Genomic DNA, 18,602 nt, shown 5'->3' with positions numbered 1-18,602 from the left:
CCTAGTCCTCCAGAGGGCTCAGAGGCTGAGATTTGCCTATTTGAGTCATTTAAAGGGGAAATGGCCACTCCGGGGCCACTGCAGCTAGGACACAATTCCCCTTCTCAAATGGGAACAGAACTGCCGGGAGTTCCTGTTCAGCCCAGGCCCAGGAGCAGGCTTCCTCCAGGGGGAGGGAGGACAGGGCTCCCAGGGGTCACCTGGTCAGCTTGGGCACTGGAGGGTGGCCAGCGCAGGGGCTGGTCCCAAACTCGAAGGTCGGAGGGCAATCCAATCTAGACACCTGCTCCAGACCCAGGGATTTCACCAGAAAGGTTAGCAGCGGAAAGAACCCAGGCCGAGGCAGCCACCGGAGCGCTGGGCCTGGGCGGTGCAGGGATGCAGAGCTCTGGACCTGGGGCCGCAGGGGGTCCTGAAGCAGACCTGCCCGAGGAAGGACTCAAACTGGCTTCAGTGGCAATAGGATTCCCAGGGTAGCTCGTGGGATTTAAGGTCAGAAATGCAGCTGGACCTTCGGCGGGGACTTAGGGAGCAAAGGGGACCCAGAAGTCCTTCCTCAACGCTGTGCACCTGCTCTACCTGCTGGCTCCCTGGCTTCCCCCAACTCCCAGGCTCCTGTAAACAAAAACTCAGGACACACAGTAGGTAACTCCCAGGAGCGCGGTGGCACAGCCTGGAGTCAACTGTGGCCAGGGCAGAGCTGGATTCTGGAAGCAAGTCCCTGCCACACAGATAATCCACCAGGTGCCCCCATCCCCGATGTCTGTATTTTCCATTCATTCATTCCTTCAACAAATAATTACTGATGCAATGATCCAGAGCCTGAGGATACCATCGAGAAGGAAATAAGTGCTTGTCCTCACGGAGTTTACATTCGATTTGGGGGGAGACCAATGAGTGCAGAGATCTGATGGTAATAAAGTGTAATGGGGAAGACGGCAGGGGAGGAGGGGAGCGGGGAGCCCTGCAGGGGCTGGAGGTGGGAGGAGGATGGGCGGTCCAGGGAGAACAGCACATGCAAAGGCTCGGAGGCAGGAGGCCTTTGAACATGGTGGGGGTGTGGGGGCGAGGGGAATCAGGAGAGGAAGTTGGAGGGACCACAGGGACAGGTGGCCTCTGCCAGGCGTGAGGATCTCAGCTTTTACTCTGAGTGGGATGAGAGGTGGTGGAGGGGTTTGAGCCCAATTATCGGGGGTCAGCAAGCCTTTTCTTAACCGGCCCGATAAATATTTTACTGGTGGCCACAGGGTCTCGGTTGCATTTACTTAACTCTGCAAATGTAAAAAAAAACAGCCATGGATGATGCTGAAACAAAGGGGCATGCTTGGATGCCAATGAACTTTACGTAAGGACACGAAAATTTGAATTTCATGTGAGTTCCACTTGTCACTGTTCCTCTGGGTTTATCTCAATCATTTAAAAATGTAAACGCTACTCTTGGCTTGTGGGCTCTGTAAGCTCCCCGTGGTCTGGATTCGGCCTGCGGGCCTGTTTGCCCAGCCCTGCCTCAGGGCCTTAACAGGTTACTCGGTTGCTGTGCTGAGACTAACGCAGGGGACGACAGGAAGCTCGGTCTGAAAGCTGTGCTGGTCATTTTGTGTCCATGTGACTGGGCCCCAGGGTGCTCAGATATTTGGTCAAACTGTGAGGGTGCGGGGAGGGTGTTTCTGGGTAGACTGAGAAAAGCAGATGGGCTGCCGGTGTTGTGGGTGGGCCTGGTCTAACCAGTTGACGGTCAGATGGCCCTCAAACTGGAACATCTGCTTTTCCGAGTGTCCGGCTTGCTGACTGGAGAGCTCGGGACTGGTTGGCCTCCGTAACTGTGTGAGCCAATTCCTTATAATGAATCTCTCTGCATATATTTGTACCCATCCTACGGGTTCTCTGGGGAACCCCAACACAGGCGCACAGTCCACATCAGAGTCATATGAGGAGGGCATGGACGAGTGCGGTGAGTGGAGGTGGGAGAAGCAGTGGGATATGGATGTACTTTGAAGCTGGAGCCAACATGGGTCGTTGACAGCCTATGTGTGGGGTAGGAGAGGAGACAGGGATCAGGTGGGCTGGGAGGCAGGGGGCCTGGGGGCTCTGAGTGTGGACTTGTGTCTCCCTGGGAAATCTTGACAGATTCTGTGCTAGAACACATCACTCTGGAAGCAAAAAAGGGAACAGGTGAGTGGAGGTAGAGGAACCAGTTCAAAAAATGGTCTGGTCTCTACAAGAGGTTTCTGGCAGGTGCTCGCATGCCCATATAAGAATCTCACCAAAGTCACTGCATTAAAAAAAAAAAAATCTCACCCTGGCCGGGTGGCTCGGTTAGTTGGAATGTCATCCTGTACACCAAACAATTGCTGGTTCAATCCCTGATCAGGGCACATACTTAGGTTTTGGGTTTGGTTCCCCGTCAGGGCACAGATCTAGGTTTCAGGTTCGATCCCGTTGGGGTGTGTATGGAAGACAACTGATAGATGTTTCTTTCTCACATCGATGTTTCTCTCTTTCTCGCCCGCCCTCCCTTCCTCCCTCTAAAAATCAATGAAAACATATCCTCAGGTGAGGATTTAAAAGATCATCATCTTGCCGCCTTTCCTGGTGTTCTGCTACACCGCCTCCGGTAGACCCTGGCCAGGTGACGAGAACTCGTGTCGCCCTGGAACCGCAGCTGAGGCGTTTGGCAACCATGAGAGGCTCTGTGTACCTTCCACATCCCGAAGGGCATCTGGGCGGGGAAACAAACCTGCAACAGCTTCCTGTTGTTGATGGCGCAACTTCCCGGTTCTCAGGCTTGTCGCTGTCGTCCCCAAGCTTGGATTCTTTTTTGCTGAAATCCTGATGGTTGACTTCTTGACCTTCAGGGCACGGAGCCTCAACACCTCTCCGCGCTCCTGTACAATGTTCGCCAGGACCTTTACACTCTCACTGTGAAAACAGTGACCCAGCGACTGCCAAGATAAGCAGAACCACGTCTGGGGGGCAGGCAGGATCAGGAATGAGACAGCAGAGCTATAGTGGAGGCGAGCCCGGCTGCCGGGACCTGAGGCACCTGGTGGAGGTGAGGCTAGCACCCTTGGCAACCCCTCCCCAGCTTCCCTAGCACCTCACCGCCCAAAGGCACCCTGACTGTCATCTACTCGCACCCCAGGTTGGCCGGGAAGGTGGGGGGAAGGTGGGGACGGTGCCTTATTTGTACCTGAAGCCCTGGTGCACACAGCACCTGGAACCTGGCTCCTCCCCTTTGAAACTGATGTCACTTTCAACCCGAAGCTTTCCCTAAGCCCGCAGCTGCCTGCTGGGATCCCCGGGAACCATTTCTCCCCGGTGCTGTCCCCAATCCATCAAACCCTTTCCCCCAAAACTCTTCGTCTTTGAGATGTGAATAAGCCTCCATTTAAAACGAGAAAAACCTAAGCAGCTAAAGGTCAGTCCCCATCTAGAGCACATGGATGCCTTTTGGTAAGAGGCCCATCTACTTGCTCTTCACCTGCCTTCCTGACTCCTGAGCTGAGCGTTGGAGTAACTTGTCTTCCCTGGGCAATGGGCTGTCATTCATTCCAAGGTCCCTCACCATGAAGTCTGTCACGTGTGTTCCCCACACAAACCCTTCATGCCCCCATTTCTTACAATGTTTTCTTACCCAGTTTCCTCTCCACGCAGTAGAGTAAAATGACACTGAATTTCAAAGCTCCCACCAGCCTCTCTCTTAAATCGCCTTCCTCCACATTCCGACTGATCTAGCAAACGCTGCAGCCAGCATCTTTGGATCTGGGGCAATTTCCCACTCCCCACTTCTCCCTTCCACCTTTTCCAGAACTTGCAATTAGAGAAGGTTCATGAAGCACACCAGGACCCATGCCTCCTAGCAAAGCCCTCCCACCCCGACGTCTGATAAACGGTTTGCTGGTGGGCTACATGGGTGGGGCCGGGGACCGGGGTGCTACCCTTTGGGACTTAAAATTGGACACACCCCACTAGGGAGGTGACATCACCCCATTTCAATCAGAGGTGGCAGGTGGAACCAAGACAGCATATTAAAATATATGTCCCATATCATATTGGCTGAAAATGTATCTCCCAGTCTGTACAGCCTTCATCTTTTGACATTTTAAAGTCTGATATTTATGTAGCCAATCTCTCTCTTCCTCTGTGATTTATTCCATTGCTTTGGGATTTTAAAATCACAAATGGTTTTCCCCAGTCTGAAGTCTAGACAAGGAGGAACTTACTTTTTTTTTTCTAAATTTGAAACAGTTTCCTTTCATTTAACTATTGACTTAGTAGTGTACAATGGTGTCACCAGGAGGCTCTAATGAGTCCATGCCCCGAGCTACTTAAGTAGCCACACCATTCCTCCCACCACTGATCTGTGATGCTTGTTTTAATGTACTACTAATTTATCATTCATACACTAATTTTAGTAATTTCTTTCTGGGAATGAAGACATTGATATGAAAAATTCAATTAAATAGATTATCCATGACTGCTACGTCCACATAGTAACATTTGTGGCATTTACTCTACACACAAATATACATTGTATGTGCATATACCCTTAAAAGGGTTTGTCAAAAACATCCCTTCTGGGGTGGGTGTTATATTTTATCCATCTTTATTCAAGGTCATGGTGCCAGACCTTTTATGTTTGTATGAACAAGTCTAGTCTAACGGACTCAACTCCCTCCCCATCTTACCTTTGAAAAAAGTACTTTTATACGCCAACTAACACCACTTACCTCACAGTGACTTCATGGCAGAGAGAGTTGGACAGAATTCTTTTCTTGTAACACAAATTTCACTTTTCTGCTGACATTAGTAACAGTTCACTGTGAGACACCAGAGATACACTGGTGGTGGAAGTCCAATATCCAGAAATACTATTAAATGACTTGAACTCTACATTATTACAACATATGGATGTGACAAGTAAATTAACCAGCTGGACTGTTTTTTCTCCTCTTCTCGTTCCTGAATAGATCTCCTGTTAGTTTCCCTGGGACAAAATTCCCCGAGGTGAAATCATGGGTCAAAAGTAAGAACATGTGCCCAGCCAGCATGGCTCAGTGGCTGTGTCAACCTATGAACCAGGAGGTCACAGTTCAACTCCTGGTTAGGGTACATGCCTGGTTTGCGGGCTCGATCTCCAGGGGGGAGCGTGCAGGAGACAGCCGATCGATGATTCTCTCTTAACGTTGGTAATTCTAGATCTCTCTCTCCCTCTCCTTTACTCTCTGAAATCAATAAAAATATATGTAAAATGAATAGTAAGAACGTGTGAGCTTCTGACACACCGGTCACACTGCCCTCTGGAAAGGCTGTGCCAATTTGCACAACTACCTCTAACAGTGGAGAAAAGGACTTTAAAACATTTTTTTTAAAGGAACAAGGGGCACTGTCCAGCATGGCCCGTCTGAAAAAAGTGCGTCCTTGACAATGACGAGGGCTGCAGGGCATTCTCAGGGGCCAGAAGAAAGCGGCCAGGCCACTTAGAGTTAACAGATTCCTAAGAACCAACAAAGCTTTTCCAGACCCAACATCAAGCACAGCAAGGGAAGTCACCTTTAAAAAAGGGGAAGCTCTCCCTCGATGCAGCCTGGCTGGCCGTCTGGGGCCAGCATGGTGACCTTTGAGTCTTCTGGCAAAGAAACGAGGTGCCAAATCAGTCATAAACACCCCACACCACGCGTCGCCCCCCTGACCTGGGCGCCGAGGGGCTGCAGACAGCATCTGCCAACTTCCACTTCCTGCAGCCACGGACTGACACGGCCCTGGCCACCATTCTTCTCAGCAACTTTACAAGTATTTGGAAGGGAAGCTGTGCGCCAACTGGTCATATTCACAGCCGTTTAGAAAAACCAAACAGCGGGAAAGTCTTTGCCACAATCACTGAACGTTACGAGATGATGTTTTAATGCAAAACGGGAAGCCCTTGCAAAGGGGCCATGACATTTAAGTGACCCCGAAAGCCTTCTGCTGGAATAAAAATCACAGCCAACCCAAAGGGAAATCTCCTTCTACTGAACGAAATAAATGCTTTCAAAGGTCTTGTCAGGGAATCCGCTCACAGTAACAAGGGCAGCTGTGCAATGAGGGCTTCCTGGGGGGTCAGATACAGGTATTCTCTCATCTACAGCAGAATGAAACCCCCATCCTCTTTCCAGGTAGAAAAGGGACCCTCTGAGGTCAGGCAACCTGCCCAGGTCACCCCTGGCGAAGGCTGTGAGCAGGATTCAAATATCCAGGCCCGGGACGCTGCCCCCTCCTGCTGGAGCCAAGCGTGCCCCCCACACTTCCTGTCCTTACCCGCGAGGAGGAACAGCCACCTGGCTGGGTCCACTGAGCCAGGAGCAGTGACACAGAGGGCCCCTCAGAGACCGCCGCGGAGTGAAATGAACACGGACACCATTTTGTAATCAAGGATTTTTTTTTTTTATCTTTGAAAATGGAAGCAAGTGTTTTGACAGAATACTATGGCTGCTCTATAAGAGCTGATCTGGGAGTAATTCACTGGTTCTCCTCTGGGATAGCACGGCTTAAACAAAAAAAGACAAAACAGGAAACACAATCCACACTGCTGCAGGCGAGGCCGCGCCTAACAGGGCACCGTTCACTAAACAAGCACACTGAGATCAGGGCGACTTTCCTGTCCTCCTTCTTCCCTTTGCACCACATTCCCTACGGTGTTTCACCACCATCAGCAACACTTTTGTTTACTTAATTAACATCAGAACCTTAAAACATTTCTGAATCTTAAAAATGAAGGTCTCAGCAGATTACGTTGATAAACAAACGTACAGGTTTGAATATAAGTCACTGTAATTACCATTTTATGTCCCATTATCCACTTCAATGTTACAAATACACACAGACACAAAACCACACCAAACATTCAGAGGCCCTGGAGTTATGGAGACAGCAATCCCAGAATCGGTTAAGAACATGGTACCTTTTCTATGCAGACTCCCCCCAGCTTGCCTGTGCATCCCAAACCACTGTCCACACTCTGCCTCCATCCTGGTTCCCGTATTCAAATGCCACCAGCCAATCCTGGCCCCACACCACCACGAGCATGTGCAAACAAGTTCCCGCTGTGGTCCCAATGGCACTATATGTCTCACGTTCAATCACAGACACTCACTCCTTGCAAAACAGAGGCTTCTTAAATTTTGTTTTTCAAACATGCAACATGACAAAGTGGAAATGGAAGGAAGTTCCAGCGGACCCTGGAATGGAACGGGTGAGCAGAGCTCCGTCTGTGGGCCGCCCCCCACCCCAAGTCTGGGGAGCCTCTGTGCTTTTACAAAGCCTGGGTGCGAGCTGGAGGGGTGAAGCGGGTTAGTGTGTGTGCAGGGTGCAAAGGGACCCTCTGTACACATTAAAGCTACAGCAGAGATCTGCGCCCCCGGTATGGTTCCATTCTAGACCATTCCCCTCAGTCTCAGTATTCAGTAGCACCCTGTGGCCTCACCTTAGCTGAAAGCAGTTAGGGGTGAAAGGCAGGAAGAGAGGAATGGCTGGGAGCCCTGAGAGAGGCGGCTGCCTACGCGAGGAAGAGGGAGGCAGGGCTCGGTGGTGCACGGAGAGCCGCTTCTTCCTCCAGCACGGGGAGGGCATGGGATGTGCAGGAAAGCAGAGGACCGCGCGGGGCTGACACTCCCCTCAGAGTTCCCTCGGGTTCGGTCCCTCACTGCACTCGAGAGCGAGGCAAGCTGCTGGGATGGGCAAGAGGGAACACTCCACAGTACGTGTCTTCTTGTCCCGGGCACCCTTGTCAAGTATTGATTGAAACCTGAAACATGATGTTTAAAGTGATGAATGCAACAGCGTCTACGTGGACAACAAAAGTGCAGGAACACGTGCTAGTTTAGGTTAGATTATAATCATCTGAAGCACAGGGTGGCCAAGAAGCAAAATTCCATCTGGTACAACCACCCAATTTCTACAAAAGAGAAAGGAGGAAAGTAAACGATCCGATGCGCATTTCTGACCAGAAGACCCGATGAAATGAGAGGAGTGGTAATACGAATTCACGTGATTTTTCAAGTCTTCCTTGTGTACAGTCATTACAATGACCAGGTTTGTGCTGCAAACGAGCCAGCACGATGTGGCTACTGCTCTGATTGTTCTCAGATGAATGTTTATACAAAATAATATCTTATCTTCATTTAGTTTATAAACATACACAGTGCTGTCCCTTTTGAATTAAGGAGAAAAAAAACCCCACACACAAATACTGCAAAGTAGCTAAATACAAGAAAAAAAAGCTACTTTTGGTTTGGCAACATTAAAAAAAAGAAGAAGAAATATAAAAAGCAATGTGGCATTGGTCCCTATTTTTTTTTTTTTTTTAAAAAAAGGTACTTGGGCACGAAACTGAATCAGAATTGGTTGGTTTCCTAAAATTCAGAGAATCTTGGATTTTAAAAGTAGCACTTTTGTCTTTTAAAATTTCAACAAGTCACATATAACACTTAAAACATCAAAAAAGCTTTCTGATAAAAAGCTCAGCTTTTAAATCACATTTCTGCAAATTTGGGAGACGAGTTGCTTTCTGACTGGAATGGGGCCTATCGCTGGTTGACAAATCTGAAATGAATGCCTCCGAATGGCAGTGCCTCCCTCTCGCCCTCCCCGGGACCACACCAACCAACAACCAGCTACCAAGCCGAGTTCTTGCTCCCATTTCGGGGGTGGGGTGGACCTTCAGGCGGCTATCTTCGCCATCTGCTGTTCTAACTTGGAAATACGCTCATCTTGATTGCAGATTGTGTCTTTTATAGATTTGATCTCTTTTAAAATCTCATCCAACTTGGCTTCATTTTGCTAAGGAAACAAAAAAAGGAGGGCGGGGAAGAGGGTGACTAAAAAACAGTACACAAAGGTCAACACAGTGAGAGAGATAAGGCAGAGAATGGAATTTTCCACTGTGGGAGGAGCAAAAAGCCACAGCCCCAGACTGGGCCTCATGAGCAAGTAATTAATGCCGGCCGGTCCATCTGAAGCCCCCAACAAAACAACAGCACCTCCCAGTGCTGCTTCTAGCCTGTGCCTGTGCACGACCGGGATGCCACAACTGAACTGCAGACAAGACTGATTCTCCTAGGCTACCCTAAATCCCAATCATCAATTCCACCAGAAGTGACCTCTATGTGACCAAGGTGAGAAGCAAACTTCCAGAGGCCACAGAGCTCTTCCAGGAGCCTTCTTGGGAGCTAACTCCTTTGCCTGCTAACTGTTCTAAAGAGGCCTGAGCCTCCCCCGCATGGAAATGATTCCTTTGGAAACCTTGCAATCACCAAAGTCTACATGGCTTCCTCAGTCATGATCAAAACTCCAGCATCTCCAGGCACTTTGCCTCTTCATTCCGTTTACCTTCCCACTGACGATTCACCGCCCTCCCCTCTGGCTCCTGGAACTCTGTTCCACAGCCCGTCCACTCCCCACCTCCTACCCACGTTCATCTTAGTGGCTGAGTCCCATTCACTGGCCGATCCTCCATCACTCACTCAACATCAGAGCCCACCCATAAGTCCCTCCTTCCCAGGACTTGCTCTTCTGGGGGGCTGGGACCCCACACCCTCATGTTCCTTTTACCCACCAGAGATGGGTGGGGTGTACAGTTTGGGGAAAGACAGTTAAGAAAAACCCAAAGGGCTCCAGTTTACTCTCCAAGACCATAGTAGACTATCATTATAAAAAAGGCCTAAAGGAGCCAAACATGGCCCCAATTCCTGTGCCATGACAGGACATTTTTATCATGTTGGGTGTTGTCACTCGCTGAGAGCCCCTCTGTCCACAGCTGGGACAGCACTGCCAGTGCCAGGACTAGAAGGAGCTGCGAGAGGACCAGGCCCGAGCCAGCCACGCACACCCTCACCCTCCTGTGGGCCTTACCACACTGGTCGTGTCTGCGGTTTTCTTGGGGACGTTGATCAGGTCACACTTCTTGTTTGCAGTGGGCTTGCTATCCAGAATGTTCTTCTTCACCACCTTGAGATCCCGGTTTTTGCCTGGAATGTATCCGTGCTTCAAGGAGATGAGGATTGGATCTGCGTTCTTCCCCTCAAACCACTCCTCTGCCTCCAGCGCGGCTTCGGGCCCCGCTGTGTCAGGATACAGGTCATCTTGGAAGAGGTCCGACTACAAGAGACATTTTGGGGAAACCCTTAAGTAAGGAAGAAGAAAGATGGGGATTTAAAAACTTTTAAAAGCATAGATTGCTTAGAAAATTGGGCACTTACCTTCCTGGGCACAGTCATGATAATAGGTTCACACTTTCTCTCATGAAGTTTAAAGAATCTTCAAAAGGGAAATAAAGGCAAAGTTGCATTAAGTAAAACAGGAGGCCAAGTAACCAACAGGCTCACTAACAACCACTTTTCCACAAAGCTCCAGGATAGCAAAGGCTCTGCTCACCACCTCAGCTGCCCCACCAGAACTCAGCATTCCCAGTTTACAGATGAAATAATGGAAGCTGAGCGTAGCTACGCAAGGAAATGGCGCATGGGAGACAAGAACCAGGAATAGCTCTATGCATGATGGTGACAGTCGATTTCCAACTCTCTGGGGTCAGATCAACTGTGGTGGGAATAACACCACAGACAATGATTCATTTGTGAAAATGATAAGGTCAACAGAGAGGAGAGAACAAACAATTACCTATTAGATAGTACCAATACAGCGCTGAATGTATTTAAATTAAATTAAACACACACACACACACACACACACACACACACACACACACACACAACAACCCATACTGATTAATATAACAAAGAGCTTAAAAATTCTTTTTATTTTAAAAGATGTGTCAATTATATAACAAGTGTGTGAGCAGAACAGCACACTTAGACAAACGTGCATAGAAACGGAGTGTTATATAATGCGTGCTAGGATCTTAGCCTGATAAGAATAAGATGGTGCTACTAGTTCTGTTGCTTAAAATGGCCAGTGGTGAGTCTCCTGAGTATCTTCTGTTGACTAGCATGAGAAAAGAGCCTTCCCCTTAGGAAGCCCACTAGCATTATGAAATATAAAATTTTTAAAAATCTAGAGTAGTACAGAGAGGTGGGAATTCTATCACACTTCCCAAATCAAGGGGCCCCCAACCCAACACCCCACTGTAGGTCATTGGCTCCCCTAGTTTAGGATCCGTGGGGTCCACAATCTACTTTGGAACCTGGTTCATCCTCCCACAGGGCAGGAACACCATTCCTTATTTCCATCCCAGGGACACTGGCCCCAGCCTCGGCCTGCATACAAGAGATGATGGTTCCACTATTCAAGTAAGTGTCCAGCACATGCAGACGAAGCCACTGTACCCGCTGCACTTCAAGTCATAGACTCTGAGGAATGGGGAGGGGCCTGGTTAGATGAGATGATTTTGAAAGGTGCCTCCCTGCTCTAAAACCCCTGCTTCTAAGGAGGGGAAGGAAATGAGACACTAATTCTGGGCCGCACACAAGGGTAGAAAGACCCGGGCATCACAGAATTGCATGTGGTTGGGTTGCTCTTGCAGAGCACAGATGGTATGAACAATTCCAATGCTTTACATGCTGATTCTTTACCTGGCAATCTCACATTTGTTAACATCGAGTCCCCTCTTCGGCATGTAACCCATCCCTCTCTGAGGCTCCTTGCTGCTGAATGTGTTGAGGTAGTGGACATACGGGGATTCATCCGTGATCTCAAAATAGCGGATACTGCTGTCACCCTACAAGAAACGGGAGACAAGTGTGTGTTTACTAGTGACTGAAACATCTGATGTAAGTGGGCATCTCTCCCCTATAAACCCAGCGCTAATGAGGGCTCTGCTGCAGTGGCTGGCCTTTACTTCCTCTTAAAGGCCTAACGCATGTGATGGTTTCTCATCCCTGCAGAGTAAGCCCGCACCTATCAAACACGAGCATCCCCTTTACTGAGGGCTAGATGCCAAGACAGAGTCGGGCAAAACTGTTAACGCCTCTGACAAGCAACTGCATTGCAACTCAACTTCAAAAGACACACGAAAGACCAGAAGGACCACTGCAAGGGCAACTACTGCTTTGAGTTAGCTGTTCATTGGCAAACAGCAGTGTCGCTCAGAGACCTGAGGGCACTAATGTCAGACAATCAGATAATAAAAACTATGACTTTCTAATTAAGAAACCTTCGTTTTAGTGATCTCCTTGAACTTCACAAGGTTTTCATCTCATTGCAATGTATAAAATTCCATAATAATCTTGCTAGTCTCTCTAAGTACAAATAATATGTCTAATGGTCACACATTTATACCAACCTGAACAACAAGGCAATTCTGCCTGGCACTCTTTTATATATATATAAAGACACATACCCATGAAGACACAAATAGCTAGGTAGTATGACACTCTAACAATCCTCTCTGTCTTCACAATTTCCATTTAATATAAATGAAAATCTAAAGCAATGGAAAAGAAGCTAAACACAGGGTTTGCTCTCTGCACACTAAAAATAATTTTCCACCCAGTGTTAACCACCTCTGGGTAACATGTCCTTGTGTTTGTTTTGATGCAGCTGTTAACATCTGAAGTAAAATGACTTTCAAGAAAACTGACAAGATCTCGTTTCTAAGTGACTGACCTATCAAATGGAAAGCAGCTCTGCGGTGTGCTCAGTGAACCGAGAAGAAGTGAAACATCCGGCCTTTACCAGCAAGGGGTACCCTAACAGGTTTGAGGGACTATATCACTCCACTTTTATTAATTCATATATTTCACCTGCACAAACTTCTAAGGAAAAAAACTGGAAAAGAATAATACTGGGGTTACCACCTACTGAAATGAAATAGCAATAACGCCACCACCAGTTCAGTTAGGCAGAGATCACTAGCAGATGAGGCAGGAGGAAACCTTTTATTTCTGTGTGGGGTCTTCCTGGAGCAACCGTCACTTCCTGAAACTTAAATCAGGCCACACAATTTTCCGGTCCAGGGCCCTAACACTGAACTCCAGGAACAAGAACCCTCTGAGACCCTCAAAAGCTCACATTCCCAAAGCACCATTCTCTTTAAGAGTGCATGGCATGTAGCAATAAGCAGTAAATGCCAATCTAGAACCTTCCAATAGACTTCAGCATGAGATGTGGCAAACTGGTTCCTCATTCCTAACACCAATGATGAGAAATCTGAAATCACCAACCACACAGCACCACCAGGTAATACAAAACACCAGCATGTAAAAATCAATAATCAATTTAAAACAAAAAAGGAACAAAAAATAAAGTTAAAAAAAGAAAAACAAAACACCAGCACGTACTCCATCTCACCAGAGTGCCCAACCAAAGATTCCCGTCGGCATCTGCCCAATCCCTGCTTCCGTCAAGAGTACTGAACACAGTAGGTTAACACCACACATCTGGCAAGTTACACACAGTCCATTCTCACCCCACTCGTAACAAAATCATAGCGTAAGACACACACACACACACATACCAACTAAAATGATACAATACATTGCCCATCTACTGAATCTCTGAAGGACAAACTTTTCCTCCCACAGGATTAAATTTAATATTAAACATCAAAATTACTGTTTACCTTTCCACATAAGTAAATGATACTGGTGTCAGGGTCATAGAAAGGCAGCAACACCCCATTGCTAGTGTCCATTTCGTGAAGAGCAATTGGTTCCTGCATATTTTTCTGGAAAAAAAATTATATATATATAGATCGGTACACACACACACACACACATAATTTAGCGGTAAATTTTTGTTACCTTGCTATGCATTCCTTTATCCCTAATTAAGTTAGCCATTTCCCTAGAATACTGAAATTTAAACAATGCACATGTAACATTCACACATGTAAATACCAATAGGGATAGCAAGTGGCATTCAACCCATTGAAAATTATGTTTATTTGACAACATAATTAATGCACACATCAGTGCGATTCTATGACAGAGATTAAAGTGCCCTTCTCCTCTGTGACTTTTCTTTTCAAAAAGCACTTTTTTTCTTATTATAAATTAAATATATGATCTTTAAAAGTAACAAGGAAGAACATAAAAATCGTTGTATATGCCATCATCCCACAGTCCAGTGTGTGGCAGAATCCATGACCATTCTGGTCTATTTCCTCCCAACACACGAATACACACAAATTAGGATCGTACCTTATGTGGAGTTTAGCTTTTTTTCTTAATAAGCAATAATTTACTGTTGTTGTTTTTTTAATCCTGAGGATATTGCTTTTCAAGAGAGAGCGAAATGGAGGGAGGAAGAGAGAGAGAGAGAAAGAGAGAAAGAAAGAACACCATCGATGTAAGAAACATTGGTCAGTTGCCTCCTGGGGATGGAATCCACCACCTCTGGTGTGGGGGACAATGCTCCAACCAACTGAGCCACCCAGCCAGGACGTTTTCTATTTTTCCACTTTTGTGATTACGAGCATGTTCTCAAGCATGACTAATTTGATTTAGATCATACTCTTTATAAAAATATAACTAAGTTTAGAACTCATTTCCCAAGTCTGGATTCCTCATGCATTTTTTTGAAAAAATACAGTCACCATAGACTCCTTGGGAGTATCACAAATGCATTTTTTGAAAGACAGTTAGTACTAAGTCTCTAGTGAGGATGAGAACTTCACGTCCAATTTACGACAAGTGGGAGTTCAGGAAACCTCACTAAGAACCCCATAATCTACGTACCAACCCAAAGACCCACTCAGAAAAGAGAGAAAGCTCCAGTGTAAGCTGGTGGGAGGCTGGGAAGGGCGTACCGGGTTCCAGAGCGCCAGCTGCCGCTCGCTCATGCGGCTGAAACCAGTGGTGAAGACATTGCCGTCAGCCAGAAAGATGGCTCTCATGGGTCGTGCTCCTTCGTGGGCTTTTTCCTTCTCCTGCAGAAGAGAGAGCAAAGAGGCACATTACACACATTCAAACTGCAGAAAGGAAGATGAGGTGGGAGCATAGGGGCCCATACACCAAACCCAACCGCACCCCGCACGCCATTCACATTAACTGGTATGTGTGTGTGTCTCATTAATAACCAGCTCCCCTCATCAGAGGAGGAAACAAAGTGACACTAAGTGATTTGGTGAAGGTCCCTCAGCTTAAGTTAGCAAGTGTCAGGACTTGACTCAATAGCCTCATTCCTTCCACCTGCCCCGCTGCCAACCCATGTCCATGTGCTGCAAAAACAGGACACATGAGAGGATTCTGCCAAATGCTTTTCTCAAGAAGTTAATAAACTGCTGCATCTTTGTGAGACATTTTAACCCTTTTCGGTCCAACGTCCAGGCTGACTCGACAGACCAGGCGTGAGCAGGTCCAACGTGGAACTGAGGTTGACACCGCAAACCGCTGCGATTATATGCATTGTCAGTAAGTTCAACATTCAATCCCGTCAATTAATTTGGACCAGACTGTTTGAATTCCAAAAATAAAACTGGACTGCAAAGGGTTAATAGTCATTTGTGGAACAGGGTGGGGAATCAATTAATTAATTTTTGTACTAAGTCAGGAATGCAGTTCACTATTTGGGGTAGCTCATCTAAATTTGTCAACTTTTAAGGACTCTTGTGAACTGATACAAACTGTTTCTTTGTGAAAAAATGGTTACCAAGCGAGAGATAAGCCTTGGGTAAAAGCTAGAAATGTACAACTCTGAAGAGAAGAGTGATGGCAGACAGTCAGAAGCCTGCACCAGCCTCTCCTGATTCACAGGCACCTGCACACAGCAAGGCCCACTGACCAGCAGCACAGCCTCTGGCCGCCTTAGAAAGCAGACAGCTTGCACTCACCGAAGGGCTACAAATACTGGGGTTTTTGTCTGAAGAATACTTACAGCAACAATCTCTTGTTTCCTAGGATCGATTACTCTCACTTTCTTGTCTTTGGAAGCTGTGCAGATGAGACTGCCATTCCGGTTCCAGCTGACATTGTAAATCATGTCCGAGTGCATATCGTCCAGGTTTATCAGGGCTTCCCCCGTCCCCACGTTCCATATGATGATGGCATTATCACAGCCTGGGAGCAAGCACAACCATGTCCCCAGCTATTAAAATGCCTGGACAACGGCACATTTGTGGAAACTACAAAGACATGCATTGAAAGGAAGGTGCTGACAAGAGGCCCTACTTACGGGTAGTTTTAACAAAGAAAGTGACAAAGAAGAGATTTGTATAAAAGAAATCAGTGTTAAAGTAAAAATACAGCTTGTTAAGTTTGGGTTTGTATGAAACAAAAACAACCAAACAAAACTAAGAACTACAAAAAAACAGAATGCCATCTTCTCTGTGTGTGTTTTAATCCTCACCAGAGGATGTTTTTATTGACTTTAGAGAGAGGAACGGAAAGAGAGAAACATCGATAGGTTGCTTCCCGTATGCTCCCCAAATGGGGATCGAACCTGGAACCTAGGTACGTGCCCTGACAAGGAATCAAACCCACAACCTTCTGGTGTATGGGACGATGCTCCAACCAACTGAGCCACACGGCCAAGGCCTATGTTTCCTTTTCTTTCATATATATACACATACATATAGACATATAGACAAACAGACAGATATCTTCTTTTGTTGATCTTAGAGAGAGAGGATAGGAGAGGGAGAGAGAGGAAGGGAGAAAGAGAGAGACATCAATCACCCCTTACCACAAATCGAGCCCAAAACCCAGGCATGTGCCCTGACTGGAAACAAACCATCAACCTTTTGTGCAAGGGATGATGTCCAACCAAACTGAGCCACACCCGCCAGGGTAAGGCCTATGTTTTTTTAAGAGTTAACTGGGCTATCAGTTTCCTTTTCTAGTAAAATAAGCATCAGAATAAATACAACTTACTTCTCCAGTGGAGCTAAAAATAAAGAGCTTAAAAAACTGTTTGGGACACTCAACAAAGATGGTGGAGAGCAGGCTATTCAAATCAACGATAATGTACTACATGGTCTGGGATTAAAGCAAAGCAAATTACAGTAAGTGGAAGGGAAATGCAAGGTCTGGCCTAACTATTTGCCCACAACAGGGGGGAGAAATAGGTCAACACTAGCCTGATTTGAGAAGCCCAAAGTACAGTCACATAGGCATGAGGATTCCGAAACTGTGTTCAAAGAGGCCACACTGTTTACTTGGCCACAAGCCCACAGCTCATCAACATCCTTCCTTCAAGGGTCTGCCCAAGTCCCTGAGACCCTTTAAAAAGAATATCATTTGCTGCTCCCAGGACATTATTTCAAAGATAAAGAAAAATAAGAAAAGAGATGGACATCCTGAGAGCGAATTCTTGCCAATAAATCAAATTTGCAAGCACTTTAGAAAAATGAGCCACTAAGATCCAGAACACCTAAAAGTTACCTAAGAGTAAGAAGTAGGAAATGGGCGGGAAAACTGCACAACAGTATGAAAAGCTGGGGCAGAGCTCTGTGGGAGAGACTTGATCCTTCCTCTGCCTTGTTCATCACAGGCAAACAGGTAACCGCAGCTACCGAGGACGGATCGTGGAGCTTAAAATGTGCAGAACGCTGCAACCAACCGTCCTCCTGTGCTTGTAAGGGAAGCACGGGGAGCACTCTGCTGATCACATCGTAAGTGTGACCTCTATAAGAAGAGGAGCAGGGCATCCCATGATGGAATTCCACCTTTGAAATTGGTTTCTCTCCTTGTCGACACTGGAAGGGTTCCCAGGTAAAGTCAATTGTGATTTTAAAAAAGGAGAATCCTATGTAGTGTGTTTTTTGAAAAGCAGTCCTTGGTTTCAATAGGTACCTGGCATTAAACTTTTTATTTAACTCATTATACCATAAATATCCTGTATCACCACTAAAAACTGAACTGCCCCATCCTTTGCACTGGTAAAGGGAAAGATCTTTAAAATTCTACCACTAACATTAGTATAACTCTTTTTTTTTTTTTTAGGAATTAAGGTATAATTTACATGCAACAAACACAATACATTTATTTGAAATATACACTCATGAAGTTTTGACAAGTATAGATATTTGTGTAGCCACCATCACAATCAAGATATAAGACATTCCCATCACCCCACAAAGCTTTCTCTTGTCCTTTCTATTGCTTCTATAAAAGAAGAAAAAAATTTCAGATTTTTTACAAAGAAACAGATTTCTGTAAATAAAACTTGAAATTGAAAGTGGTTTAACAGTGAAAAATCAAAAACAACCTCACTTTCAAAAAATAAAGGGCTGATTTAAACAACTGAGGTTTAAATAGTCCAGACAATGGACTATTAATGGAGTCATTAAAAATATCCTAAGAACATGTAACGGCATGTGAAAAAGAGCATATATGCAAGTTTCTGAACCCATCTTCATGTTTAAAATCATTTACATGTGTGCACAGAAGTATCTTCTGGAAAGAAACACCAAAATGATGTTCCCTCTGGGTTGGTGGGATTACAGATTTTTCTTTTCTTCCTTTTGTTTCTAGGTAATCTATGTAACATACACGCACTACTTGTATAAGGAGAACAATGACAGTATTCCTTAAAAGGAAGAAGGATACTTGGCTGACAAGATCACCCTAAAGTTGGCAGCAACACCGGGGCCGGAATCTAGGACTCCTGGTTCCCATCTGTGTTCCTTCTACTACAACAAGAATAACTAAAACTGTGGTCCGGAGGGCCCC

At 46.3% G+C, this 18,602-nt stretch overlaps 1 protein-coding gene across 1 annotated transcript in view; it reads right to left on the bottom strand.

Annotated features, from left to right (window-relative positions):
- Nucleotides 1-6,399: 6,399 nt before the first annotated feature.
- Nucleotides 6,400-18,602, bottom strand: part of CORO1C (coronin 1C) — a 36,715-nt gene continuing 24,512 nt past the window's right edge. Inside the window, exons 5-11 of the mRNA XM_006762029.2 lie at nt 15,808-15,989; nt 14,741-14,860; nt 13,553-13,657; nt 11,565-11,710; nt 10,236-10,293; nt 9,889-10,134; nt 6,400-8,817 (exon numbers count right to left, since the gene is read on the bottom strand). Of these exons, the coding sequence (XP_006762092.1) occupies nt 8,698-8,817; nt 9,889-10,134; nt 10,236-10,293; nt 11,565-11,710; nt 13,553-13,657; nt 14,741-14,860; nt 15,808-15,989 (977 nt within the window). The 3' untranslated portion in view covers nt 6,400-8,697. The remainder of the gene's footprint in view (nt 8,818-9,888; nt 10,135-10,235; nt 10,294-11,564; nt 11,711-13,552; nt 13,658-14,740; nt 14,861-15,807; nt 15,990-18,602) is intronic.

The sequence above is a fragment of the Myotis davidii genome, unplaced genomic scaffold (assembly GCF_000327345.1).
Source record: "Myotis davidii unplaced genomic scaffold, ASM32734v1 scaffold478, whole genome shotgun sequence".
Classification (NCBI taxonomy): Eukaryota; Metazoa; Chordata; class Mammalia; order Chiroptera; family Vespertilionidae; genus Myotis; species Myotis davidii.
Note: the sequence above shows the minus strand (reverse complement) of the source record. Positions and strands in the feature narration are given on the sequence as shown.